At 42.2% G+C, this 26,849-nt stretch overlaps 1 protein-coding gene across 4 annotated transcripts; it reads left to right on the top strand.

The window, feature by feature from the left end:
- The first annotated feature begins 195 nt into the window (after nucleotides 1-195).
- LOC308569523 (meiosis-specific coiled-coil domain-containing protein MEIOC-like) lies at nucleotides 196-25,607 on the top strand. Of its 4 annotated transcripts, none has more exons than XM_081163525.1 (9): nucleotides 196-315; nucleotides 6,249-6,380; nucleotides 9,572-9,738; nucleotides 11,288-11,389; nucleotides 13,621-15,379; nucleotides 16,189-16,323; nucleotides 16,886-17,066; nucleotides 19,600-23,406; nucleotides 23,819-25,607. In XM_081163525.1, the coding sequence occupies exons 1-8, from the start codon at nucleotides 253-255 to the stop codon at nucleotides 19,854-19,856; spliced, it is 2,796 nt and encodes a 931-aa protein (XP_081019651.1). In that variant the 5' UTR covers nucleotides 196-252; the 3' UTR covers nucleotides 19,857-23,406; nucleotides 23,819-25,607. The 4 variants fall into 4 exon arrangements, with proteins under 4 accessions (XP_081019651.1, XP_081019653.1, XP_081019654.1 ...); XM_081163527.1 differs by lacking the exon at nucleotides 196-315 and adding an exon at nucleotides 2,678-2,847; XM_081163528.1 differs by lacking the exon at nucleotides 196-315 and adding an exon at nucleotides 2,873-3,252.
- Nucleotides 25,608-26,849: the final 1,242 nt, after the last annotated feature.

The following is a 26,849-nucleotide window of genomic DNA, read 5'->3' as shown; positions in this document are numbered from 1 at the left end:
CGGGGCGGAGCGCGGGCGCGCGCGCGCACAGCCGCCGCCTGGCCTGTTCCCGGCTGCGTGTCAAGGTGGGCGGAGTTGCTAGAGACGCACGCACGCACGCACGCGGCCCCGCCCCCTCGCCATCTATTTGCGGGAGCCGGCGGCGAAAGAGGAGAATTTGGCGGCAGGCCCCGCCCACTTCCTCCGTCCAACCAACCAACCAGCGCCGGCCCCTGTTGCTGAGGCGGGAAGGAAAAGGAGGAGGAGGAGGAGATGGTGGCGGACGGCGCCCGTGCTCTGGCTGTTCCCCTCTCAGGAGGGATCCGGCGGCCAGAGGTGAGGCCCTGCGGGAGGCGCGGCGGGGAAGGGGAAGAGCGGCGACCCTATTTGCGCCCGTGGCAGGGTCTGGGGGGGGGACGTGGGGCGGGAGAGTGGAAGTCAGGGCCGGCCCACCCGTGAGGCGAAGGTGAGGCGGGCGCCTCAGGCGGCAGAATCCACAGGGGCAGCGGGTCCTGGTGTGGCTCTTCACTCCCGCCTCCTTCCCTGGCGGGTGGATGGGGGTGTCGTTTCGGTGCGGGCCTAGGCAAACTTCGGCCCTCCAGACAGTGAGGTCTCAACCTGTGGGTCCCCAGATGTTTTGGACTACAACTCCCATCATTCCTAGCCAGCATGACCAGTGGTCAGGGATGATGGGAGTTGTAGTCCAACAACATCTGGGGACCTGCAGGTTGAGAACTGCGGCCTCCAGATGTTTTGGCCTACAGCTCACATGACCCCTAGCTGACAGGACCAGCGGTCAGGGATGATGGGAATTGTTGTCCAAAACATCTGGAGGGCCGAAGGTTGCCTATGCCTGTTTTAGTGTCCTTTGCTACTCCCCTCATATATCTATTTATTTATTCACTGATTCATTTGCTTCTTACATTTTTATACCACCTCTCCAAGGAGCTCCAGGGTGGTGTACGTGGCCCGCCCCCAATCTCATTTAACGTTGTCTACTAGCGATTCACGGGATGCGGGTGGCGCTCTGGGTTAAACCACAGAGCCTAGGACTTGCTGATCAGAAGGTTGGCAGTTCGAATCCCAGCAACGGGGTGAGCTCCTGTTGCTCAGTCCCTGCTCAAGCCAACCTAGCAGTTTGAAAGCACGTCAAAGTGCAAGTAGATAAATAGGTACCACTCCGGCAGGAAGGTAAACTGTGTTTCCGTGCGCTGCTCTGGTTTGCCAGAAGCAGCTTGGTCATGCTGGTCAGGGTCACATGACCCGGAAGCTGTACGCCGGCTCCCTCGGCCAGTAAAGCAAGATGAGCGACGCAACCCGAGGGTCGGCCACGACTGGACCTAATTGTCAGGGGTCCCTTTACCTTTACCTTACTAGCGATGCACAGCAAAGCATCTTGCCACCAGGCTGATAAAAATCTAAATCTGGCACAGTGAATAAATTGGCCTGTGTTTAAAACTGCAGTCCTTGAGCAGGTGGATTTGGGTTTAAATCAGCCTTCCAGTGAGTTGTGGATTGCTAACCTCTCACACGGCGTACCTGTCATTCCAAAGGGTGGCTTTGTATTATTGCCTTCTCTCATCCAAGAAAAGAAAGGGAAAGTAGGGGAGTGCCTTCATTGGGGCTTTATGAAGAAAGCAAAAGTAAGCAAGCTTTGTGTTCGTTAAAACACTACGTTTGGGTTATGAATGAGACGTTAAAAAGGAATAAAAGCTGTTGTCTGCTAGATGGGGGGGGGGGAATCCCAGAATGTAGTTTAATAATAAGATGGAATGAGGGAACTGCTAATGCTTATTTAGTTGGGCTGGAGAACGCTTGGTGTATAAGATTATAGGACAGAAGCATAGCTGCTCTCCTTTTGAAAATGTGACAGTCAACAGTTAACTGATTGTGTCTCTAGTTCTAGCTGGGACGCGCAGGTAACCTATGTCATCTAGTGGCTAGAGGGTTTAGTACCCTCTAGCCACTAGATGACACTACCCAAATTCAGCTTCTGTTGATTTTATATCTAATTCTACCACCTAAAATTACCGTATTTTTTGCACCATAACACTCACTTTTTTCCTCCTAGAAAGTAAGGGGAAATGTCTGTGCGTGTTATGGAGGAAATGCCTACGGGTGGCATGCCTACGGATTTTCCTCCTCTGAAAACTACATGCGTGTTATGGTCGGGTGCGTGTTATAGAGCGAAAAATACGGTAATCTCCTTCAGTAATACAAGTGTATCAGCAACCACATTTGTTGTTCACTTTCACCTCTGCATTACATGGGACCTGTGGGCTAGAGAGAAATATAAAAACCTACTTGTTTTATTAACTCAATAAAGGTATTATGCAACTGTTACTTTTGATTTTGTTTTTTTATGGGACTAGCATGGGTGCAGCAATTTGAGTCTACTTCTAATAGGACAGACATGGTACTTCAGTTCCAAAGTAATTTTGACTTTTGTGCCAGCTACCACAAGTCACTTTCAAGTCTTTCAGATTCCTAGGAATGTAGGAAACTGCCTTACACCATCATACCATTGGTTCATCTAGGTACTAGCTCAGTACTGTACTGTACTGTATTGTTTCTAATGAATGCTAGAAGGACAGAAAGCAGAAAAGAGCTCTTTTCACATAGAATCTGCATTCTAGCCAGACATAGAGAACAGAATAGTTAATTTATGCCCCTTCCCAATTCATTCTGTCCGTACAATAGGACAGCTCTTGCAGGTTTTTGGGGAGTTACTGCAGTAATAGAGCCTTGTACTTTATAGCTATTTCACAATAGTCTGAAAACTACAATTCCCATAATACTTTCACATACTGGTATTCCAGTGACATCAGGCACAGCTGAGGCTGGCTGTAAAGGAAGAAGGCCAAAAACGTAAGCTCGGTGTTTCTCTTGTTTTTGCAAAGACAGACAGAGCCTTTAGCATTCTGAAATTTTTGTGGGGAGGCATATCACTTTAGATCTGTCCAAATAGGAATTTATGTTTGGAAAATGCATTGTGGCTTTATAGTACCATCAGGCTTCCTGTGGGTTGGTTGTGTGCAGGTTAAATGTGGTTCTTAGAGCATATGAGTACAGTACTTGATAATTCTGTTAGTTTTTCTTCTGAATCTGTGTCAGTGTTTAGACCCAACCCTGCATTCTCCTTGCTTTGTTTATCCTGCTTCTCCAGTGGGTGGAGAAGAAACACAATAGCCTGGCAACAGTTTCTGTATCTGAGTAGTAACGGAGTTGTCATGTGTAAGCGTCACATAGCAGCATTGAGGGCAGTTGGACAAGGTGCGATGTAACACAGTATAGCTGTTAGATTGAATTTTGCATCAGAGCTGAATGTACCGTATGTAAAGCCTGTGCCTCTGTCTCGGGTTTGTGTTCATGATAAAGTGTATATGCAAGAAGCAACTACTGTAATAGAAACCCTGTGCAGGTTTGTTTGGACATTTAAGTGGGGTGGGGAATTTAATTTCTACCCCTTCCTACACTTTGAATTTGGGGAGGGAAGGTGTAAAATGTAAAAAGTAACTTCTGCAAAGTTGCATTTAAATAAGCTGAATTTGCTGTACTGTTAGGAAGGTGGTGGTGTTCTCATTTCTCTAAACAGGGAGTTTCTGAGTTTTGTTACTAAAAATGCTGAAGATATGAGAGATTAAATGTCAAGGGGTATGTTAACCAGATACTTGAAACCACTTTTGAGTGGGGAAGTGATGTGGATTTCCTGGAAAAAATTTAATGTGAAAAGTTTGCAATGCCCTAAATAGATTTGGCTCTAATTTAGCATGTTTGACTATTTTTTTTATAAAACTAAAAATATACACTATGTCAATTTTATATGCCTTATAATTTCTATTTTCCCCCCAAGTAGCTGCAAGTATTTGAACTGAAATTTTGATTTTGTTCCCTGCTCAAATTAACTGCACTTATGGCACAATCCTAGACATGTCTACTCAGAAGTAAGAACTGTTGAGTTCAATGGACCTTACTCTCAGGTATGTGTGTATAGGATTGCAGCATGAATGTTGCTTCATCTTCCCAAAATACTCAAATGAATTCAAAGCTTTATTTGAAATTATTTTTAAAGGAATGCTTGTAGATATTTTAAGGCCATGATAACTTAACAACATATGTTCTCAGAAATTCCAAGAGGGAAAATTAAAACACTGAAAACTGTTAACATACTAATTTTAACATGCCTAAATAATTTTGCATTTATATTTATTATATAGGCACACATGGTTCCTGTATGATTTCAAAACTGCCCAATTTGACTACCATTATATCCATCCATAAATCTCGTATTTGGAAGCAGAAAATTTTCTATCTGCCTTAGTGGAGTGTGGAGAGAAAGGTTGCAGTTTGCTAATACAGGAAAGTAATATAAGTTTTAAAACCTGGCCTGTGCATCCCCAATTTGTCTCTCTCACTCAGCAGCAGATACAGGCCCTTTTAGGCCACGTCAAGAGGCTTCCTGGTCAAAGAGACGGTGTTCCTATATAGATCATAGCAACATCTAGTTACCACCTAAGTATGGTCCTTAGAATAACAAAGTAATAATAATAATAATAATAATAATAATAATAATAATAATAATTTATCATTTCTACCCCGTCCATCTGGCTGGGTTTCCCCAGCCACTCTGGGCGGCTTCTAATGAAAGATTAAAAATACATTAACAAAGTTTTGTGTCAGAGGGTCCCCCTTGTTCACCTGGAGGGTAGAAGGACAAGAGCCAGAGTTGAGTGTGTGAGAACTGGGCTAGAAGCAGGCTACTGGCAGAAGCCAGAGAATGAGAGCCATGTTTGATGTCTGCTTGATTCCAAGATTGCGACTATGGGAGAAGCAAGGTCTTCTGGGATGTTAATGCTGTGAGCCCCTGCATCGTAGACTCAGGTTGTAAGCCATACAGCCTAAAGACACCACAGTTTGCTGTTCCTCATTCCAAGTAAACCAAACCTTGGGTAGGAGCCTGGAACCCCTGGAATCGCTTGGAGATTGGGATGGTGCAGAACAATATATTCCGAGATTTGCATAAGGATATTGTCACACTGCAGTTCGCTTAGCCATAGACAGCTGACATTGCGTACTGCAGCTCAATGATAGCTCACTCCCTCAAAAAAAGAAAGAATAAAAGAAACCTTCAGCAGCAGAGGGTGAAGAGGAAAGAAGTGGCAAGTCAGGCAAGCTACTTCAGTGTAAATAGAGGGAGTGGGGGTTTGGTGAGCTGTGATAGGAGGGGGCAGGGGGTGAGCTGTAAGGGGAACAGGGCTTGGTGAAGTTTAAGAGGTCGGTCGGTGGGTAGGTAGGTGTCAGTGAACAATGCAAGTAGAGGCATTGCCACTAGGAAAATATATAAATACAAAGCTAACAATAAAAGAAGAGAGTTTAATTGAGGTAGATAAGTGATATAAATTTGAAGAAAGGAAGAAGAAATAGATGGCTTACCATCGGCAAGATACAAAGTTATGATGCAGAACTTTCCAGCACCACTTCAGTTGCTTTGTGTTGCTGTACAGTGGTACCTCGGGTTACATATGCTTCAGGTTACATACTCTGCTAACCCAGAAATAGTGCTTCAGGTTAAGAACTTTGCTTCAGGATGAGAACAGAAATTGTTCTCCGGCGGCGCAGCAGCAGCAGGAGGCCCCATTAGCTAAAGTGATGCTTCAGGTTAAGAACAGTTTCAGGTTAAGTACGGGCCTCTGGAACGAATTAAGTACTTAACCTGAGGTACCACTGTATTGGAAAAATGAAGGTAGCCATATGGTTTCTCTTGCAGGGCAAAAGGGAAATGGAGGGATTCGGTTTTAGTCCCCAAAAGAGCACAAAGGAAAGGGGTTTAAGACATGTTGGCCCTGCACTTTGATTTGTAGCTAATCAACCGCATTGTGTGTGTGTGTGTGTGTGTGTGTGTGTGTGTAAAAAGTAAAAAGGCTGGGACAAGCTCCACACAGCCAGGCATCACATGTAATTTAGTCTTTAATCTGCCAGTCTGCAGACTTTAGTACAGCATTTCACAGATTGTTTTGGAATTCAAGGTGCACATTTAGCAGCAAGTATTTGTACCTGTCAAGGAATGTTTCTTACTGGGTTGGAAAGCAACTGAGCCTTAGAAAGGAGGACAATAGTATATTGAATGTTTTCTCATTTTTTTGTTCAACTTTTGCAGATTTTTTCATCAAAATATTGGGGAGAATGCCACTTCACTTTTAATTATGTTTAGCTTTATTAAATGTTTTGCAAGCTACTATCAACTGAATTGCTGGATTATTTTTGGACAGGTGAGACCTGTGGTTAAGACTTCAAACCTCTGTCTGTTTGGAAATGCTACTCATTTTAGAAACAAGAATCTGCACACTGAAAATGAGGATATGGTTAAGCAAAGCACCACGTTCAGTCATTATGAGCCACAGGTGAGTCCACAGCAAATAGAATTTTATTAGGAATCATTTGCCCTCCTGGCAAATGCAGGGTGTGTTGTGTATATGTGTGTAGCAGTTCGGAAATGAAGCAGGACTATCCCAGAAGAGTGTGGTAGTATAGACATGCTCTGATGACTTGCTAGGTATAGATGTATATAGGTTTGCAAATTAGCCTTGTGCTTAATTACCGTATTTTTCGCTCTGTAGGACGCACTTTTTCCCCTCCAAAAATGAAGGGGAAATGTGTTTGCATCCTATGGAGCGAATGCAGGCTTCAGGAAGCTATCCGCAAGCCTTTGGAGCGCGGCGGGAGTGCCCGCCGGGCTCCGAAGGCTTGCGTATAGTAGCCTGCAGCCCGAAGCCCGGGGTGTGCAGCGCTGCGCACCCCGGGCTTCGGGCAGCTATCTGCAGGCCTTTGGAGTGCAGCTTTGGGCAGCTATCCGCAGTGCTTGCCGCCGCTCCCGGACTTGTTCTGGGGGTTGGGGTCGGGGGAAGCTCGGGCTTCCCCCGCTCCAGCCCCGTGGCTAAAAACGAAGCCACGGGCAGCCTCTGCCGGCTGGAGAGGTTGTGTGTGGCTAAAGAGGAAGCCAAGACAGTCAGTGGGATGGATCCCGCTGGCTGTCTTGGCTTCTTTGCTCTTTGGGGCGGGGGAGGGAAATAATTCCCTTTATTTCCCCCCCAAAAAACTAGGTGCGCCCTATGGTCCGGTGCGCCCTATAGAGCGAAAAATACAGTAGTTGCCTGGTCATTGTCGGCCACAAGGAATCCATGCAGGGAAGTAAACAGGTTGGTGGAAGAGGCACAGGCCATCATGTCCCTCTTCCTCCACCAGTCTGCTTTGTTTCCATGTCGTTTCCTGAAGGAGCCAGCAGTGAAATACAGTAGGCTGACTGAAGAGGAACTGATAATTCTCTCTGTCCTATGCCCCCCCTGAGTGTGCTGGCCACTGAGGAAGTCAAATCATTCATGCCTAACATGGAAGCCAAGCAAGGAAACTCCTCAAGTACAGTGTTGGCAGCTAAACCTGAGCCCCCTGAAATTACGTAGTGTAGCAGAGGAAATGCCTTGCCCCTCCAGCACCCTCAGACCTAACTACAAGGCTAGTGTTCTTGGACATCTGGAATTCTGAAGAGGAACATCCTTCTTTAGGAGAATGAGGTAGGCTGCAACCTTTAGTTGCAGGCCCTATTTGTTAATTCTTAGGGTATATTTTTATTTTCACTCTAATTCAGAGGTGTGGGGTTGGATCCAGCTGGTGGGCCAGGTCTGGAACTGGCTCACTCTGCATTCCAGCTTGACAAGTGAGCAGGACCACTCACCTGTTATTCACTTGGTGTCATAGGATGGGTGCCTGATGACTCGGCTTCACTTGCAGCAACTGAAAATGACGAATCAGGAATGCACCAAGTGCTTTCCTGATTATTTCTTTCAGCTTGAATCCATTGGTTTTTTGAGTTTGCCACCTTTTTCTGTCTTGGAGGTGGGGGCAGCAGAAAAATGAAGACTTGGGAGTGAACTTAAAGTGTGCTCCTAATTCTATTGCAGTTTAGTACCACAGATTCACCAGTCTAGTGCCTGATGTCAGGTAATCAATAGGTGAGAGTGGTGTTGTTGTTTTTTAAACCACATTGGGGAAAGCTAATTAGGCCTGCAGCCTGGAGGTTCTCTTATGGTGCCCAAATGCATTTTGCAGGCTCTCCCTGAACAGTAAGAAGTCTTTCTAGGCAAAAATCAAGTAAATGTTACTTTGCTTCATTCCATGCAATTCAACATCTTAACTCTGCTGAACATTTTACATGAAGCATAAATGCAGTCCTGTTTACCAGCTGGTTATTTGTTGTAGTTCGCACAGAGTACTCTGTATTCTCTGACAATAGGGTAAGGCAGGGTGGGGACAGCATTACATGTCCCCGTTATTAAGCATGTAAGTCACACTCTCTTGAACAATGGTAGCTGTGTAGAGAATGCAGTACTATTCTTAAATTTTGGGAGGGAGGGCTGTGTTGACCTGACACTCTCCCTGTGCCCACTGGTGAATATAGTCTTGCTCTAGGTCTCATTTGTGCTCTATTATTTTCTTTCTCCTGTTGCTCAGAAGGCTCCCATATGTGCAGTTAATAGCTCTGTAGGAACATACATGCTTTACCAAAATGTGGTGTGAGTGTGTTGATCTGTGACTACACTTCTTAAGCAAGGCATTGAATGTCATAACTGCCTGTACTTGTACCTTTTCCCCATGCTTCGTTATTGTAAAACAGTAATGACAAGTGTCAGAGGCTGCCTCAGGTCTCAGCTCACAAAAGACCAACACCAAGCTCTTCTTATATACAAAGATGTTTATTGCAGTTCATTATTGATTCCACAACCGAGGCGCGCAGCCCCGAGTCTCTAACATTAGACATTTGAAGTCCCCTCTGAATCGGTCCCGCCCCTGCACCAACTTAAGAGCCTTGTGCTAGACCACCTCTTCCTGTCTTTCCTTTTCCGCAGGGTCTTTCTGCCCCCCTGGGTTCCTTCCCTCCTGCTCTCTCCTGAAGCGGATTCCTGAGATGCCTGTTCCCCCCTCCTTCGTGCTTTGGGGCTGGGCTCCTCCTCCGGGCTTTCTCCATTTCCGCGCGCCTCCACATTTGAACTTGGCGCTCGCTCGCTACCCCTGACCTTCCTTTTGACACTTACACTACTCCCTGTACTACTCTCCGCCTCTTCCGCCAGGACGTTCTCCCCAGATCTCCTTCCCCTGTCTCTTTCCTGCTCCGCTCCGTGTGTCACACTGGGAACCCCCCTCTCTTCCCTTCGTTCCTGCTGGGAAGCCGGCCCCGATCTCCCACTCCCGCTCGGGGTTTCCCTGCTGCTTCCCTGCTCCTGGCAGGTCCCCCCTGTGACCCCCCTTGTCCTGACTAGGGGCGCCCCCTCCTGAGAATCCTCCGATTCACTTGAGAGACTCATGGAAGATCTCAAGTCATTGTCATCCTCTTCCTCACTGTCCTGGGATTCTTCCTCGTCGCTCTCCGTCTCCTCCCTCACCTGTGCCTCTGTCTCTGAACCCCTGACAACAAGAATAACTTTCTTTTGTTTCATTTTCTAATATCAAAAGGGAAGGCAACAAAGTGAGCTTGTCTGGTCATTTGGCGTGTAAAAAGCTCTTTCCCCTTAAAATGTCTCCCTCTTGAATTTCAACTCAGGTAAACCGCACTAAGCAAGAAATGGACACACAGCTCTTCTCTCCTTTGTTTGGAGGAATAACTAACACACCGTCCACTGTGGAGTCTCCCCAGTTTTACAGTAGCTGGTCAACATGTGGAGATGATGCCAATGCTATTGCCCCATTACATGGCTGCACCAAAAAAAGGTATGAAGTGATTGCCACCTTGTGGTTCTTTCTAGAAATCTACAAATGGATTGATAGAGGCCTGGTTCACACTTGTGCTTGCCCTGTGCCTAGAAAGCACTGATCTGAGCAGTTTCCCCCTTGCCCTGCTCCTTTCCCAGGAAAATCTCAAATTGCTGTTTGCTCCAATTGAGCTTCTAAAGAGTGGTTTTCTCCAAGGGAATGGAGTGGGACAAGAAGTATGGTTGAACCCTGGGCACACCCTTACACTTCCCCTGCCTTCCTACACTACTGGGTACACCTGTCAGCAAAGTTTTATATAGTACTCCTCCCTAACATTACTTAATTGTTTGCGGTGAAGATATTGCTACAGAATAAAACATATTTTTCCTGTAATGTATGGCCAACTTTGTTTCAGTTGTAATTCGGACAGTGCATGATGATACAGCTTAATGCAGTAAATAGAGTGACTTAGGAAACATATCCTTTCCATTTTCAGAACTAGTCCCTTATATTTAGACTTATTGCATGTCTCACAAGTTTTCTGTGAGCAATATTTTGATATAAGTAATACAGTGAAGTTACCTATTTCCATGTGCTGTTCTGATGAATCAAGTCTCCTTGCTTGATGTTTGTATCCCAGTTTTAATATTGCTTGGTGACATTGTTAAAATGCCATATTAAAGCAACTAGCAGGAGTTATATTGGCTTTTTGCCTAATGAAGTAATAAGTTGGAGAGAAGCCAGGTTAAGAAGAGAGTTAATTTTAATTTTACCAGGTTGTGAGACTTCATAGTACACTGTGCACAATGCTCACTGTTGCTTCCTTTTCTGTCTTTTTTATTTACTGATCTGCTATCAAACTGGTGCTGAATTTACATCACAATGTCTGACTTCGGCTTGTTTGCTTATGAAAATGATTGCAAGCTCTAATTTGCTGATTTTGGTCTGGTTTTCTTTTGCTTCTTTCCATTTCTATGCACTTTCTAAAATCAAGATTACTCTATGGCTTGTTTGGCTTAGAATCTCTGCACATACCCTTTCTTCGTTCATGTCATTTGGGAGTGTGATTATGCTGGGATTAGTATGTATAAGATTAAAAACAGAACAAGATTCTTTATTTGGTCATGTTGTTCTCTCCTGCTTTAAAAGTGGTGGAAAGATACAATGGAAGACAGTTAACTTGTCCTGTTTTAGTTACATTCTCACATCTCATCCTATTACCTCACCGCTACACACAGTGTTTCTAATTTCCCGTGCATTAGTGGCTCTCTGATCTTGATAAGGCCAAGCAGGGTAATACTTGAGCTTTTTCATATTTGAGGTGCTTATTAATTTCAGTAAATATTGCTTGTCAGTTTCCCAAATGCTTTTATTAATTACGGTATTTATTCTGCTTACCTTATTTATTTTATGTTGCCTCCACCAAGGTTGAGGTGGCTTACGGAACTGTTCAGTAATATGAAAATATTGCTCTGAAAAAAACCCCTAAACTAAAGGTACTTCATTTAGAAGGCTCATTCTTCTTAGATTCTTGGTACAGGTGATACTCAAATATCTCTCTTTTCAGAACACAGGAAAATTTATCTTATTCTGGCAATGGCCCTGATATGTTTGGCTTAGTGACAAGTATCCTGGAGGAGCCAAACCAGCAAGAACCTGTTACAGGCTGGTAAGCTGATGACTATTTATATAAATATCTATTTTAAGGTCGCCTATAAGCTTCACAAAAACTGTTCTCTCCTTACCTTTGCTAACTCTTGAACCTAAGCACATTTAAGTCTTTAGCGGAAGGAATTCAAGGGCATGTCAAAACTTTTAAGGGCTTGTACACACTTCTCCTTGTTCCGTGGATCCAAGAGGTTTTCCATTTGTCCCGTGCTTTCAGAGCATTTTTTCATTTGCCCTGACACTGTCCCTGGGAAAACCTGCAGTTTACCACTGAATCAGAAGAAACATCAAGCTAAAGGAAAAACGATGGACGTACGTTTTGGTTCAACGATCAGCAACGGGTTTTCCTAGGGGAAAGAGGCTGGACAAGCAGAAGTGTGAACAAGCCCTAAGTTTGCACAATCAAAATGAATTAAAGCACAACCAATCCACTTTAAAAAGGCCAGACTTTTGCTGTTTATAAGGTGACGGGAAACTGGTTTGAAAAGTAGGAGATTAACAGATGGTTAATGGCAAGACATGTAAACACTTTGCAAGCAAATCAGGATGAACGCTCATTGTCATATCACAGACAAATCAGAACAAATGCTCAATGAAGCCCAGATGTAGTCTAAATTCTCTGTAAGTTGGGTGTGAGCAGATCAGGAGGTTGGCACCCATCTGTCTGAAGAGACCTCCCCTGGACACAAGCTTGGGCAGTGTATATGGAGGCTGCCCCTCTGATAAGACCCACCCTCTTGGCCTTGCTAAACAGGTTGTCTAGAGGAGTCCTTCAGAATATCAGATTGAATTCAATAGCACTCAAGGATGGCAGCCAGAGCCTTATTGGATCTAGACAACTGTAGGAAAAGAAGCAGGTTGGACTTGTTTAAATGGTTCTTTCTTTTGCTGTAGCAGTCTAAATTGTTCCAGTAGTAGATAGGTAGCCGTGTTGGTCTGCCATAGTCAAAATAAAAAAAATTCCTTCCAGTAGCACCTTAAAGACCAACTAAGTTAGTTCTTGGTATGAGCTTTCGTGTGCATGCACACTTCTTCAGATACACTGTATCTGAAGAAGTGTGCATGCACACGAAAGCTCATACTAAGAACTAACTTAGTTGGTCTTTAAGGTGCTACTGGAAGGAATTTTTTTTATTCAGTCTAAATTGGTAAATAAATGCCTATCTCCACCAGCAGATGGCACTTCAAATGCCAACCACTTCAGAACTAGGAGTGAGATTCCTTCAGAGCTCAAAAAAGAAGAAAAAAAAAAGAATACTTTCACTGATCACATAGGGCAGTACTCTATGGCCTGCTATTCCTAATAAAACAATTAATACCCTGTAGAATAACAAATAACATTCCTGTAAAATCAGCCTATTTGGTCTGCTTCTAAGGGTCAGAGTTAGTTCTTAGCAACTACACACAACAGGGTTTTTAAAATATAAGACACAGAGGGTAATTTTAATCAAACTAGCTTGTGGGGAAGCGGAGATTTAACCCTTCCCTGTCCAGCCACGATTACAAAAATAATAATAATCTCCCCCTGGTTCTGCAGTTGGCCTTAGCTGGCAGGAAAGGTCTCCTAGGTAATCTAAGCAGATATGCTCTGGAGGGTGGGACTCAAACCAAAGGCTTCAAGTTACAAGAAAGCAGATTCCGACTAAACATCAGCAAGAACTTTCTGACAGTAAGAGCTGTTTGACAGTGGAATGGTCTCCCTATGGAGGTTGTGGACTCTCCTTCCTTGGAGGTTTTAAGCAGAGGTTGGGTGGCTATCTGTCATGGATGCTTTAGTTGGGATTCCTGCATTGCAGGGGGTTGGACTAGATGACCCTTTGGGTCTCTTCCAACTCTACAATTCTATATCAGGCTAAGATTGCTTCACCTCATCCCCCAGATCTTCTACATAGGTCAAGCTGTTCTGCTCTTTCACCATAATAAAACTCATAAGATGACATTCAGCTCAGCAAAAGAGTATATTAATCCTCACATTTTAATGTTTTCAGCATAAATGGCATGTTTTTCTGAATTTATGAACACAAAGATTGTTAGAGGAGGCAAATGGGTTTCAGTCTCTGACATTTCCAGTTGAAAAGGAATCTCAACCAGTGGGCTGGAAAATACCTCTTGCCTGTTAAATGTAGATAATACAGTGGCAGGTGGTTCATTGATTTGAATGTATAAAGCAGCTTCATCTGTTATGTTGTAGAAACAAAATGTCTTTAGCACTAAATTGTTGGTTTGTTACAGGAATTCTCTATCAAGATTATTTCTACCCGTGTGGTCATCAGACTTTGAAAAAACTGAAAACTTCTCAGGGCTTTTTCCTACAAAATGCTTGGAAAATGAAGATCCTACAAACTTTGTTGGTACTCAAAATATTTATGAAGAAAACTTGCAAAAGACATCTGTAGAATTACTAAAGAAAGAACTTGAAGATCTCCATGTTATAGGATCCTGGCTTGTGACTTCTGATCCTTGTAGTTGGTCACCTGATGAGATTTTGAAGAATGCTGATTCAGAAAACAAGGCTTTTAAGAGTAATGGAATCAATCACCAAGGTGGACTTGCATATCAGAATGTACCCAGTTATAACAAAAATCAGTTAAACAGTGGAAATGGGAAGAGTCATACTGATTTTAGCACTTTCTCATCTCATACTAGAATAAAAGATAGTACGAATACTCCTAAAGAACTCCAGAAAGCTGACCATGCAAGAGGCGTGCTTGGGAAAAATGACACAGAAGGATCAAGCAAATATTTCACTCAATTGTCTAATTCTCCCGCTGATGGAATATGGGATCCAGTGATCCAGCAGAATATAAGATATACAGGTTTCCCAGCTGCTTATGACTCTCAACAGTTTAGTTGCTCATCTCCATACCTTCTCAGTCCACTTAATAAAGAGAATAGCTTTCCAGAAGGAAGGAATGCAAAATTGCAGGAAAACCACCCACAAAATCATCACAGTTGCATCACTACAGAGGGGAACTTTGGCAATACTGAATGTAAGATGTCCTTACATCATCAGAAAGCATCCTGTAATCACTTGCCTCTTAAGCCAGCACTACAGAATATGAATTCATCTTACAATGGATATACATGGCTGGATAGTAAGATACTAAATCCGGTGGCTACATCGTTTGCAACTTATGGGAAGCAAAAGCAAATGAGTTCTCAGTTGTCTTCAAGGTGTTCAACTCAGTCTGGTGGATCTTCCACCAGTCAATCTATAGCCCAGCCTTCTTATTCACAGGTGGCCCCAATGTTGAACGCAAGAAAAGATGAGAAACATATATCTGCTAACATTCCTAACAGCTCAGGGTTTTCAAACTGCAATGAAAATAGGAAGCAACCTAACCCTATTGGACACACCCAGAAGGATTCCTTAGCTACTAGAGAGGGATACTGTGGTGAAGTATCCACGAATGCTTCCTCCAGGTGGCTGTCACAAAAGCATTCCATAAATGAGTCTGCGAAACACTATAGTTTTCATAAAAAGCAAAGCCAGTTTGCTGATGAGAGAACTAGGCAGAATGAGAGAAGACATAAAAATAATTGGATTCCACACCCAGGCTATGCAAACCCAAATCAAACGCAGCCTGATATATTGAGAAGAACAGAAGAACAGAATGGCAGCAATTTGTCTGATTTCATCAATCCTTCTTTCCTACCTCTCTTCCCATTAATGCCTGGTTATAAACATATGCCTAACTTTCCTCCATTTAATCCTCCCACATTTTCATCACCAGCTAATGTTGCATTTTCTCCATTGCCATTTCCGTTGTCTGAACTTGCTGACCTCCTTCACTATGATGACCTACCCTATTTGAGTCCTTTCTTTAACAAACTCTTCTGTGGAGATTTGCCTGCACAATACTTGGCCTTTCCACCACCTCTTAACCACTATAGACCTCCAAAGCATCGTAGTGGAGCTGCAAATGAGCTTCATAGTCATCTAGAAGATTGTTATGAACAGTGGAGAGCACTAGAGAGGGAACGCAAAAAGGTAACATAGTCTCTAGTAAGGTGAAACCTAGGGGAAGTTAATAGTGACATTAGTAACATTGTGGAGAGGTGGGAAAACTTACGACTATATCCAGCCTGACAAATCTTTTTCCAAGTTTGGATAACATAATCTGCATGGCTTCTTCATTGTCTCCAGCTTCCAGGAGGACTGGGGCAAGACTGAAATTGCCTTCTTATATGGCCAAGAATGATTGCAGAGTGCCTGTTGTTCACTGCCCGAGTGTTTTTTTGTAGGCTTTTTGGGGTTTATGGTAGGAAACTGGGGAGCATTTTTACTTTTTTCTTTTTTTTATAAAGATATTTATTAAATTTTCCAATTTTTTACAAACAAAGAAAAAAAAACAGACATAAAAAGAAAAAAAGCTAAAAACACATAAATTTCACAACTTATTTTCTCATAACATATTTCCCTGACCTCCTCATACCTCCCCTTCTTGTATATCCAGTTCAAATTATTTGTGCAGCAAATCCATATCTCAAAGCATTACAGCTTTAAAGACAAAAAAACCACCTTATTTTCTCTCCATCATCTTAGGCTATTATAACCTTAAATTCTTACTTATAAAAAGAAAACCATTTTATCATATTCCTTAATACCATTACAGCTAGAAACCACTTAGTTTCAATCCAACATCATTCAACATTCCTTAATTTTACAGTATTTTTGTAGATAGTCCTTAAATTTAAGGCATTTTTACTTTTTTTCTCGCCAGCTACAAACGGGGGAAGAGGATGGGGAAAAGCAATAGAGAGGAACATATTCCATTAATTCTATTGCTTTCTCTTCAGGCAGAGGCAGATCTGGCCAGAAACTTCCCAGGGAAGCAGGTATCCAGCTCAAATAATGCTCCCTTCTCCCGCCTTCCTGACAAGCCTTCCCGAGTGGATCGTCTGATTGTGGACCAGTTCCGGGAGCAGGCGAGAGTAAGCACATTCACCCAAGATCTGGTTGATGCTTTGCTTCGTCACGTTTTTGAGAAATTATGTTAGCCCAGTCTGAGGTGGGCAGCAGCCTTCCAGAGGAAGAAAAACTGTGATGGCCTTTAGAAGGGGTTGGAAGACTCATCTTAAAAAGGAGTTTGGGAACTGTTGGGGTTCTGGTTTAAAGTGGCTATTTTGTGTGTTCCTTCAAGCTTAGGCAAGGTAGGATAGAAATATAAATGAATGTACAATACAAATGAGGGTGGCTGGATGCTTAAACCCTGAAGGGCCACTTCACTGTTTTCCTTGCTTCCTCTGCTTTCCCTGCCTGCCTGCCAGTAATTTCATAACATAGTTTTATGTTTCTCATGCTGCAATGAGGAGTGTCGCTTCTATTCATGGCTGAATTGCTTTTAACTGCTTCTCCTCCAAAATATTTTCTACTAAATTTAGATTAGCTGCGTTCTCACATTCACCATGAAGTGCCTAGCTGCTGTCACGTGATTTTGGCTATCTGATTGTTTTTAAGTATTAAAAACCCTAATGAAGTATTCTTCTTTTTTAGGTACACACTTTAGTTGGGAAAATGGAACGGCTTTGTGGTCATCCTGTCCATGGTAACATATCTGCCACTTTGAGATGTCATTTGGAAGCCATCTGTGCTACCCGAGCAAGGCGCAAGGATGAGATTGTTAATGCTGCTAATCATCAGAGGCAAGGAATATCTCGTTACAACAATGAAAAAGGCAAGTACAGTGGTACCTCAGGTTACATACGCTTCAGGTTACAGACGCCGCTAACCTGGAAATAGTGCTTCAGGTTAAGAACTTTGCTTCAGAATGAGAACAGAAATCATGCTCCGGCAGCATGGCGGCAGCAGGAGGCCCCATTAGCCAAAGTGGTGCTTCAGGTTAAGAACAGTTTCAGGTTAAGTACGGACCTCTGGAACAAATTAAGTACTTAACCTGAGGTACCACTGTAATTTCTTTGTGGCACCTGCAAAACGGACTTTTCGAGTAATGTTCCCGTTCAGAGAGCAAAATCTTAATATGGGTTTTGGTTAAATCTGCATTCTGAAGTGAAAAGCCTACTCTGTTTTATGAGTGATCACATTGTTACAGCAGGCATTAGGGGGCAGAGTCATAGTTCACGGGTGGAGCAGCTGTTTTGCATGCGGAAGATCCCAAGACCAGTCCTCACCATCTCCAGGTCTGACTGGAAATGTCATCTGTCTGAAACCCTTGAGATCTGCTGCCCATCAGAGTAGACAGTACTAAGCTGCAACAGTGGCCTGGCTCTGTATAAGACGTTCTATGTTCCTGTTATGTTAGAGTAGACATTTCCCCACCCATCCCACTGCCTCCTACAAGAGGCCTCAAAGCCCTGTGCCAGGTGGCTGGATCTAGGACAGAGGTCAGCAAACTTTTTCAGCAGGGGGCCGGTCCACTGTCTGAGGGACCTTGTGGGGGGCCAGACTATATTTTGAAAAATAAATAAACAAATTCCTTTGCTCCACAAATAACCCAGAGATGCATTTTAAATAAAAGGACACATTCTACTCATGTAAAATCACGCTGATTCCCGGACAGTCTGCGGGCCAGATTTAGAAGGCAATTGGGCCGGATCCAGCCCCCGGACCTTAGGTTGCCTACCCATGATCTAGGATAATTCCTTTTTAGGGTTAGTGGTAGGATCATAGGATTGTAGAGTTGGAAGGGACCCCAAGGGTCATCTAAGTCCAACTCGCTAAAGCAGGAATACATTTTGTTGCAGTTCCTTCTTTTCTAATATAACTTGTTTCATCTCATAATGTTGTAACATTATGCATCTTCTTGCTTGTGGTGGTTGGTCAAAGAGAAAACATGTAACATCATGATACAGTACAAGGAAAGTTGCTGAAGTGGCAACTTTCCGCTTTGAGCGGCTGCTGCTTGTTTACTGTCAGGTTTAGTTGGTTGGGTGCAAAGTGTCTGGATTTATATTTTGTATTTGTAATGTATTTTAGTACAGCTCTCATATCTGGAGTTTCATCAGAGACCTCTTCTCAGTCAACAAAAATCCTGAAGAAGGTCCTTCTAGAACTGAGACACAGATTACCGCATAGCTCTTTGCTTTATGACATGTAAATGCCAATATTGTGATTAGACACGTCATATTTATTATCCCATAGTTCTTTGCTCTTCTTAAAATTATCAGGATGCATGAGAAAAGTAGGTCGCTCCAGAGAGGCATTTTGTTTTCGTTTACAAGAGATCCTGAGTCAAAACTTGTGACAGGTGTGTTCAAATAGCAAATAGAAAACGGGTGGTTCATTCTGTTATAGAATTGTAAAACTTCAGTGTTATTTTATGTCCAAGCATTAACTATTCAAGGAAGACTCAGTAACTGAGGTCTCAATCCTGCTGATGTAAGTGTTGATGCTGAATACAAAAGTAAAGCAGAGGGGAACTTCCGGCCCAAAGGCCTAATTAAACCTGAAGGGGGGGTCTAATTTGGCCTGCAACTGTTTTTCCCGAAGCCCCGCTCAGGTGTGAGGCAGATAAAGGCAAGGCTGCAAGCCCTGATTGTTCATTGGCAAGTGGGGCTTGTGATTCACTGCTTTTAAAATTTGATGCCAAATGCAAACCTCACTGAGGTTGGTTCCACTAAGGGGCTTCCAATTGAAACCAATCCCTGCTTGGATTGGCCAGGATCATTTTTTTGCAGCATACTTTAGATCCAGCTGCCAGGATGAAAAGTTTCCTCTGTCCTGCAGCAGAATCTTCAAATGTTCATTTGTAGTGTTGCTTACAACACAGTCTCCTGCAGAAACATGCGCCTTAAGTCCTATGCCCTAAATGCATGAAAATATCACTAACTGACTGTTTGTGCATCTATTTAATGATGTGATATGGATTTGGAAAGTCCTTAATGCATACTTTTGGCAGTGAAATACTTCACCGCACTCTTGTCAGCTAAATACATTCTTATTTAGACAAGCTTACCCAGATGCGTAGGAAATTGAGGTAATTTTAATCTGTTTTAGCATTTTAACTTTCATATGTTTAAAGTACTGTTGCAATTCTTTCTTGATTTTCTTGTTTTATCTTTTTGTAAACCACTTTGAGGTTTGTTGGTTTTTTCACCATCAAGCAATATAAATTTTATGAAATAAAAATAAATAAAATATTCACATCCGAAGGCTGGTTCTTTGAAATCGTTAGCAGACTCTATATTACAGTATTGGGGAGAAACATCCCTCTTGAAATTGTAAATGATGCTATGCTGGTTTTGTTATAGATGTCCTTGCTCTGGCCGTTGCCATTAAAGATTTGGCTTTCTTCACACGAAAAGCACGTACAGCTTTATGGTGTGCTCTTCAGATGACCCTGTCGAAAACTTCAATGAACACGCCAGCAAAAAAAGAAGAAGTGGAAAGGGCCTTGCAAGAGCTCTGTCCTGTCATTGGCAGCTTGCAAGTGAAGGACATCGTGGAGCATGATGACAAAGAAAACAAGAGAGAGAGCCACGAACTGCCTCCACAGGTCATACAGTGAATGCATCCAAGTAATTGCAGCAGTGTAGAAAATACGCCAGGCTTCCAGCAAGTCTAGTGGATCTGTGCTGCGTTTCCACTGCTGAGATTCAAGCCTAGATAACATGCATTTCTGTAGTAGTATTGCAGCAGTCTTAATATTGGTGGTATATGTCTAGGGTGTAAAATAGAAAGGGTCAGCTTAAGTGGAGACAAGCAATAGTAGTTCATATTCTTGGCCACCAATCCAAAGCTGTAACTCAAGCCATTAACTAGGAAACTAGCAAGTGGCGAAGCTAATTGTGATACCAATCGAACACACGGTGCCACTTCATTCCTCGGTTTTGTAATGCTAATATTTTAAGTGCCAAAGTCATTACTGAATACTGTTTGTTTCACACTGATAATTAATAATGCACATTTATTGTGGCATTGTCAGGAGCTGAGGAAGAAATTGCCAGTCGTCTGGCTCACAGTAGTTACATTAAATCAGCAGCTCATGTTAGTTGCGTTAAATCTGGAAGGAGTGTTGGAAGGTGTATTAGCAACAAAGGTGTCAAGCTGCACTAATCAAAACTTCAGCTTCCATAAGTGTGGTAGAACAACAGAATCTGTTGATTCTGAAAGAAAATAAATAAGGAGTTATAAATGTGTAGCATTAAGTATTGCATTATAGTGAGCATTAGCCAGTGAGATTAAATTGTTTAGATTTAGAAATGGATATATCAATGCCTTAGTGGCTTAAAACTACTATTTAACTTGTTATGCACTTAATGAACATATGGCTATTAATGATTTGAGTATTTATTTTAATGGTTAATATATTATTTTTACTTTATTTTAATATATGTTTTGATCTATTGCAAGACCTAATAATCAGGCTTATGTTTGCTCAGGGTCTGTACGTGTGTGTATATATATAACCTATAAATATACACAGTATATAATGTTTGTGGAGATGGGATGTTTGTAGGAATAGCTATATAAAACTAATCTGTACTAGGTTACCAAAGCTGGCTGATTTATTTTTAGCATGAGGAAATTTTGTATGTTTAATCACCATCATTATTAGGCTTCATACTGTGTCTTGGACAATCAGATATATTATATGGCCATTGTGAATGTATAAGGCAAGAACCGGAACAGATGAGGCACCAGTCCAAAAGTTTCACTGTAATGTTGGGGACAGCTTCATATAAATAATGGGGTAAGGGGTGCACACACCTAAATTGGTCCCTGACAAATTGGGCGAGAGGAGACCCTAGTTCATATAGGAAGGGCGTGTATGTTGCTGAGCTTCAGTGTGTGACAGGAATCTCTGGATTGGGGCATTAATGTTTGGGTTCTTATCACTTAGGAGTATTAATGTTTTAACAATCTTGTAAAACGTGAGAATACCTCTATGTACTGATAAACAAGTAATGTGTGTGTGTGTTTTATATGTCCGTGGCAAATTCTGGAGAACAGTTGTCTCAGTTCAAAGAACCATTTTGGAAATGTGAGGGACCCTGGTAGAAGAAACCTAGTTTGAGTGCTTGGAACGGATTTTACTTGCTTACTAAGTTGTTAAATTGGCTACTGCTCCCGGAAGTGTAATTAATGGATTCGTCATAAATGTACTTAATCTCTCTCCCCAGGCCCAGCTTTGAGCCCTATTGTGTACAGGTAATGAAGAAGTTCTACCTCTGGCCTGTCTAGGTCAAACTCTGCCCCCTCCCAGCCACTTCCTGTTTAGCTGAGAAGCGAGCAGAGACAGGCAGCACTAGGCAGCCACCTATAGCTGTGGTGACAAGGCGTAGCGCAACCTTCACCCGGTCTGCTGGCACAAAAGGAGCAGTAAAGCAAAAAGGAGCCTGACTTTGTGAATGTTTAGAGTAAATGTAATAATGAGTAAAAGGACTGTAAGGTGTGTGTAGCAGGAACTTGCAGATACCTCATGCTCTCCCTCTTCATTTTAAAAAAACAAAGGAATCATTGAAAGGCATAATAATCCAAGTGCCATTTTCTTCGTTTGGTATTTTCAGCCTTTGTATTGGTTATTGCTGAGAAATTATGCTTTGTGCATTTTGCACTAAATGTCATGAGGTCATATATGCTTTGTGGATTAGAATTAGTTTACAGTGTGAGGAGTTGATCATATTTTACTCTTAACAATCTTACTGTGTTTAGAAACAGTGGTTTGGTAGTCTTTCCTTTTTTTTCCCTCTTGACCAAATCATGGTACTTCTCCAGGACTGCTTTGTAGCAATGGGTGTATTAGACACTTCGAGTTATTAATTTGTGAAAACTGTTTAAAACTGTGGTTATAATTGGTGGTTATAAGTAATGTGCCTTTCAAAGTCTTAAAAGATAAAATATAACTGTGTACTCACTTTTTGTTGCAACCAAGCAATATATTTAAAGGGATTATAATAAGCTGCATTTGATAGCTGTAGTTTACAGTATGAATGTTTCATAATCAGTTTCCAGCATTGGTTTCCCTAGCTTTAGAATATATAAAACATGCCTGTTTTAGTTATATTGCCTATGAAGGCATTCATTCTCATTTAATTTTCTTTTGTGCTGGCTTTTTTTTTTAGTATAAAACGGCTATAACATATGCCCACCAGAAGATAAAATTAAATTTAATGCATGTGAACTGAAATTCAGTTTTCTGCTGGTGGAAAAAAAGTTCTATTGGACTTGCATTGATTTGTGCAGGATGTTTTTCTAGCAGTATTAAGTTCAGCTGGCTGATGGTCACATGGTACGAATGCCACATAGGGCATGCACTTACATGTGTTGTAGAATCAATACATGGGCTCTTCACATGGAGATACAGAACAGTTGCATTGCTTTTAATCCTGAACTTCGCCTATACACGTTAAGCTGGAAGATATGTCATGCTCAGAACCAATGCAGTTCTGGCCCCCTCTGACTCATGTCAGTATGTACCAATGCTCCAAATAAAGCACACTGTGATGTCCCAGCTAACAGCTCCTGCTGAACGTGCCCCGTGAGCACTCTGATATCAGGTGTGTTAAATTATTATGCAGCTTAGATATGCAAAATTTAGAGGTTCCTAATCTAAAATAAGAGATTTGTCTGAAAGTGTGTGCATGTGTGTGTGTGTTGCAAACTTTTTGTGAAGATGAGTTCTGTTGTTACCTTATGCTGGGATGTTGGAAACTGAGAAGAGTAGCAGATGACCATAAAGCTAAATGTGAGTCTAGTTTGGTTTATTATTTGGCATTTTGTTTATGTAGGGCTTGTTTATTTGCAGACAAAATGCTACTAGAATGTTGCAACATTTAGCTTTAGGATGAGATGCAAAGTGAGTAGTGCATTAATGGCTTGGCTCCAGAGGAGCCCTTCTGCAAATTGAAATTCGATAGCGGGAAGATGATTTCCTTCCATCCCCTCTGCTCCCATCCTAGCTGCTCCAAAGGATCACCCAACTCGGCAGATCCTTTATAGCAGGAAAGTGTTTAATTCTGTAAACAGATGACCACCGACCAATATCTGGATCCATTTCCCCTTTTTTAAAAAAAACACCCTGATCTTCTGTTACCTAAAGCTACAGATACAGATAGGTAGCTGTGTTGGTCTGCCATAGTCAAAATAAAAAAATTCCTTCCAGTAGCACCTTAAAGACCAACTAAGTTAGTTCTTGGTATGAGCTTTCGTGTGCATGCACACTTCTTCAGATACACTGAAACAGAAGTTGCCAGATCCTTCTATATAGTGAGAAGGTGGGGAGGGGTATTACTCAGAAGGGTGGTGGGAATGGGAGATTGGCAGATAGCTGAGATGAGCCTGTTGACGACTCTTAACGACTGTAATAGGTCTTACAGGAAAAGGCAAGGGGTGAGAAGGTGAGAAATGGCTTTCAGTGTATCTGAAGAAGTGTGCATGCACACGAAAGCTCATACCAAGAACTAACTTAGTTGGTCTTTAAGGTGCTACTGGAAGGATTTTTTTTACTAAAGCTACAGAATTCACCAGGCAAAGGTTGCTTTGCATGTGCCCAGAAGCACTTGTGCTTTTCGTTCCTCCTCTTTGGAGCAACACTCTCAACGCCTAGTTTTAAAATTCACAGTCTCCCATGGGGCTGTCACGGGGTTGCTGCTTTGAACAAAGCTCTACTGAGCATATGGAATACTTTGCATTTTCCCCCCTGAACTTTGGCTATAATAATATCTACAGTGAATCGACAAAACTAATTAGATAACATTATTTTGGTTTTAATGGTTCTTATTGACCATTGTTTTAGTTACCTATTTTTATGTTTGATGGTGTTCGGTTTTCCTTTAATGTTTTGCACCAATAAATGCTAGAAACAGGATTATCTGTAAAAACAACAACAATGCACCTTTAGAATGAGGAAAACAGACTGCTTTCATTTAAGCCTAAATATTCTACTGTAGACACCTAGTCAGCCTGCAAATTTACAAGTTTTTGAGAATTGTGTGTGTGTGTGTTTTTTTACTCGCCTGTCTGGAAACCCAGCTTGAAATTGTACCCTGCATGGTTTTATGGGTCTTAATCACCAGCACACTTAAACTTTTGGTAAACATTTATATAAAATTACGAAAATGAATAGTTGTACTTGTAAGTGCTTTTACAACAGAATTTCGTAGCATCTTGTAAGTAATTTTAAAAGTCAAATTTTTTGTTCTAGGTTTCATTTTTTTAAAGAAAAATGTGGGTGGTTTTTTTGTTTTGTTTTGTTAAACTTAATAGCAATACTACAGTTTTGAGTGGAAAAAAGTGTTAAGTTACTTACTCAGCTTATGGACAGGTTTAGCTGGTTGGTGAGAAACGTTTAACAAAACTGCAACAATTCGTAATATATCTTGCCTGCTTTGCCAAATAAACTATAAATTATTGTACTTGTTGGCAAAATTGATAAGAAAAAGAGATGGCTGTATACTGGGCAGGAGGTCAGCTCAAAACAAGTGAGTACAGAATGTCTGTGGTGTGCAGAAACATGAGCCTTTTCTTTCAGATGAGACCATTTCCAGTGCATTTTGGAAGAGAAGCTTAAATTTGTTTTTATTATAGATAATGTGAAGACATACTATTTTACTATGCTGTTTAATACCTTGTGCATCTTCAGCCAATCTTGTTGAATGGTAAAAATGTGTACACGTTGCTTACATAATTGAAAAAACTATTGTGATTTGATCGATTGGCTAGTTTGAACTGAAACATGTTGACAGAGAGGTCAGTTGCTGTAAGATACTTTACCGCTGGTCAGGTCAGGTGCTGATTCATTGTATCTGGAAACAATTGTGGGTCTGAAACCTGCAAAAATCTCACTTCTACCTCTCTTGTAACTTTCTGGATGATGGTGACGATGGAGATGATGATGATGATGATTGTTCTACACTGACCTGTGGTATTACTTTAAGTGAAATGGGATTCCATGTAGCTATGGCTAAATCATCACTTGTGTGAAGTCACTTAACATGTGTTCACTTGTCCATTATATTAAGAAAATGGTATGCTTGTAGAAAGGCACAAAAAGTTGTGATGTCTTGAAAAAGGTTTGTTAAGAGTTTTGGTGAATCCTATAAAAATCATGGTGAGTGATTTGTTCTAGCATTGTTTTTATATATAATGTTAACTTGGTATGAGCTTGATTGCTACAAGTATTCGGTTTTATCTATGTTTCATTATCTGCTGCTGGTTCCCATATAAGATATACTATTTTCTTTTTTTGTAATTTTCACTCAGTGCTTATTATGTGTGCTGGCTAACACTTAAACAATTAAAGTATTTAATATTTAAATGACTCTGGTTGTGTGATTTCAAGAAATCAGTGAAGAGAAATGACCCATGAGGAAGAAATAAGGGAAATCAAAGTGGGAAGAAGCCCTTAATATCCTACATATGTGTGCTTGGAAGCAAGTCCTATTCTTCAGTGAGATAGGTTTAATGTTAAGTGCCTTTGGACTGCAGCTGTACGGTTGCATCTAACTGCTTTGCTGATGGTAAGCCTTTTGCCAGCAGAAGAGGGAGGGAAGAGATTTTTGAGCATTCCCACTCTTCCATGCATCACCTCTAAATCTGCCACAGTCTTCTGGAAAAGATTTAGGGGGCTTTGAGGACTGCAAAGAAGAGAAATTATCAAAAGTTGCTTCCTTCCCCATTTGGCCAATTGAAGCCGAGTAACAGTGTTGGAGAGAACAGAATCTGCATAGTAATTCTAATCATACGCTTGATTAAGTCATTTTTTCCATAGAAGTAGCTGTTCCTTCTAAAGAAGCAGTGTGAAACCATCTTCTGGAAAGCGGGAGACCTTAGTCACAAACCCCAGACAACTTTATCTAAGGAGTCCCCTCCAGATGTGATGGGAGAACAAGGGCATCCTACCTTAATTCTCAATAGAGGTTTACCCAGATTAAGAGAATCTACAACCTATTCTATTTCCCACTACTTGTCATATTCAACTGGTGCCTTATGCAAACACATGGGCTTTTGATCCAGTAGGAGGCATCCAATCTTCAATAAGGAGACAATATTTTGTTTATCCCTCCCCATCTCACAGTGCCCCCTAAAAAACTCTTTGAGGAATTCTTGACCCACCATCTCTACTTGAGGGGGGAAATCAGTGGATTTGTGGGTGTAATGGCCTGGGACTCGGGCTTGTGCTTGGGCTCGGACCCGGACCCAGAGGAGTCTCACTCCGCACCGGATCCTTTGCCTCAGGCGGTGTCTGAACCTAGTCTGGGGCCTGACCCTGAAGAGTCCCAGTCTGCACAGGTTCCCCTGCAACAAGCACCAGCTGGGCCGAGTCAGGGACCTGAGCCTGCCCTGGCTCCAGATGCGGGGATGACCTCGTTACCTTCAGCTGGGCCATCGCTTACAGCTGCTCCACTACCGGTTGGGTCAGGGGAGGCTGAGGCGGCCTCTGGGTCTAGTAACCTACTAACATCTCCCGAGCTGCAGAGACTGAGGTCTGAGAGAAGGAGAGACCTGAGTACTCGCAGGAGGAGTGCTTGCCTTCGGGCGAAACAGGGAGGTGAGTCAC

The sequence above is a fragment of the Podarcis bocagei genome (assembly GCF_964188305.1).
Source record: "Podarcis bocagei genome assembly, chromosome: 12".
NCBI lineage: Eukaryota > Metazoa > Chordata > Lepidosauria > Squamata > Lacertidae > Podarcis > Podarcis bocagei.
Note: the sequence above shows the minus strand (reverse complement) of the source record. Positions and strands in the feature narration are given on the sequence as shown.

Coding starts and splice junctions, on each gene's coding strand:
- LOC308569523 (XM_081163525.1), top strand. CDS start 253: ATGGTGGCGGACGGCGCCCGTGCTCTGGCTGTTCCCCTCTCAGGAGGG. Junction 6,381..9,571: donor TCAGTCATTATGAGCCACAG/GTGAGTCCACAG, acceptor ATTTCAACTCAG/GTAAACCGCACTAAGCAAGA. Junction 11,390..13,620: donor CAAGAACCTGTTACAGGCTG/GTAAGCTGATGA, acceptor GGTTTGTTACAG/GAATTCTCTATCAAGATTAT.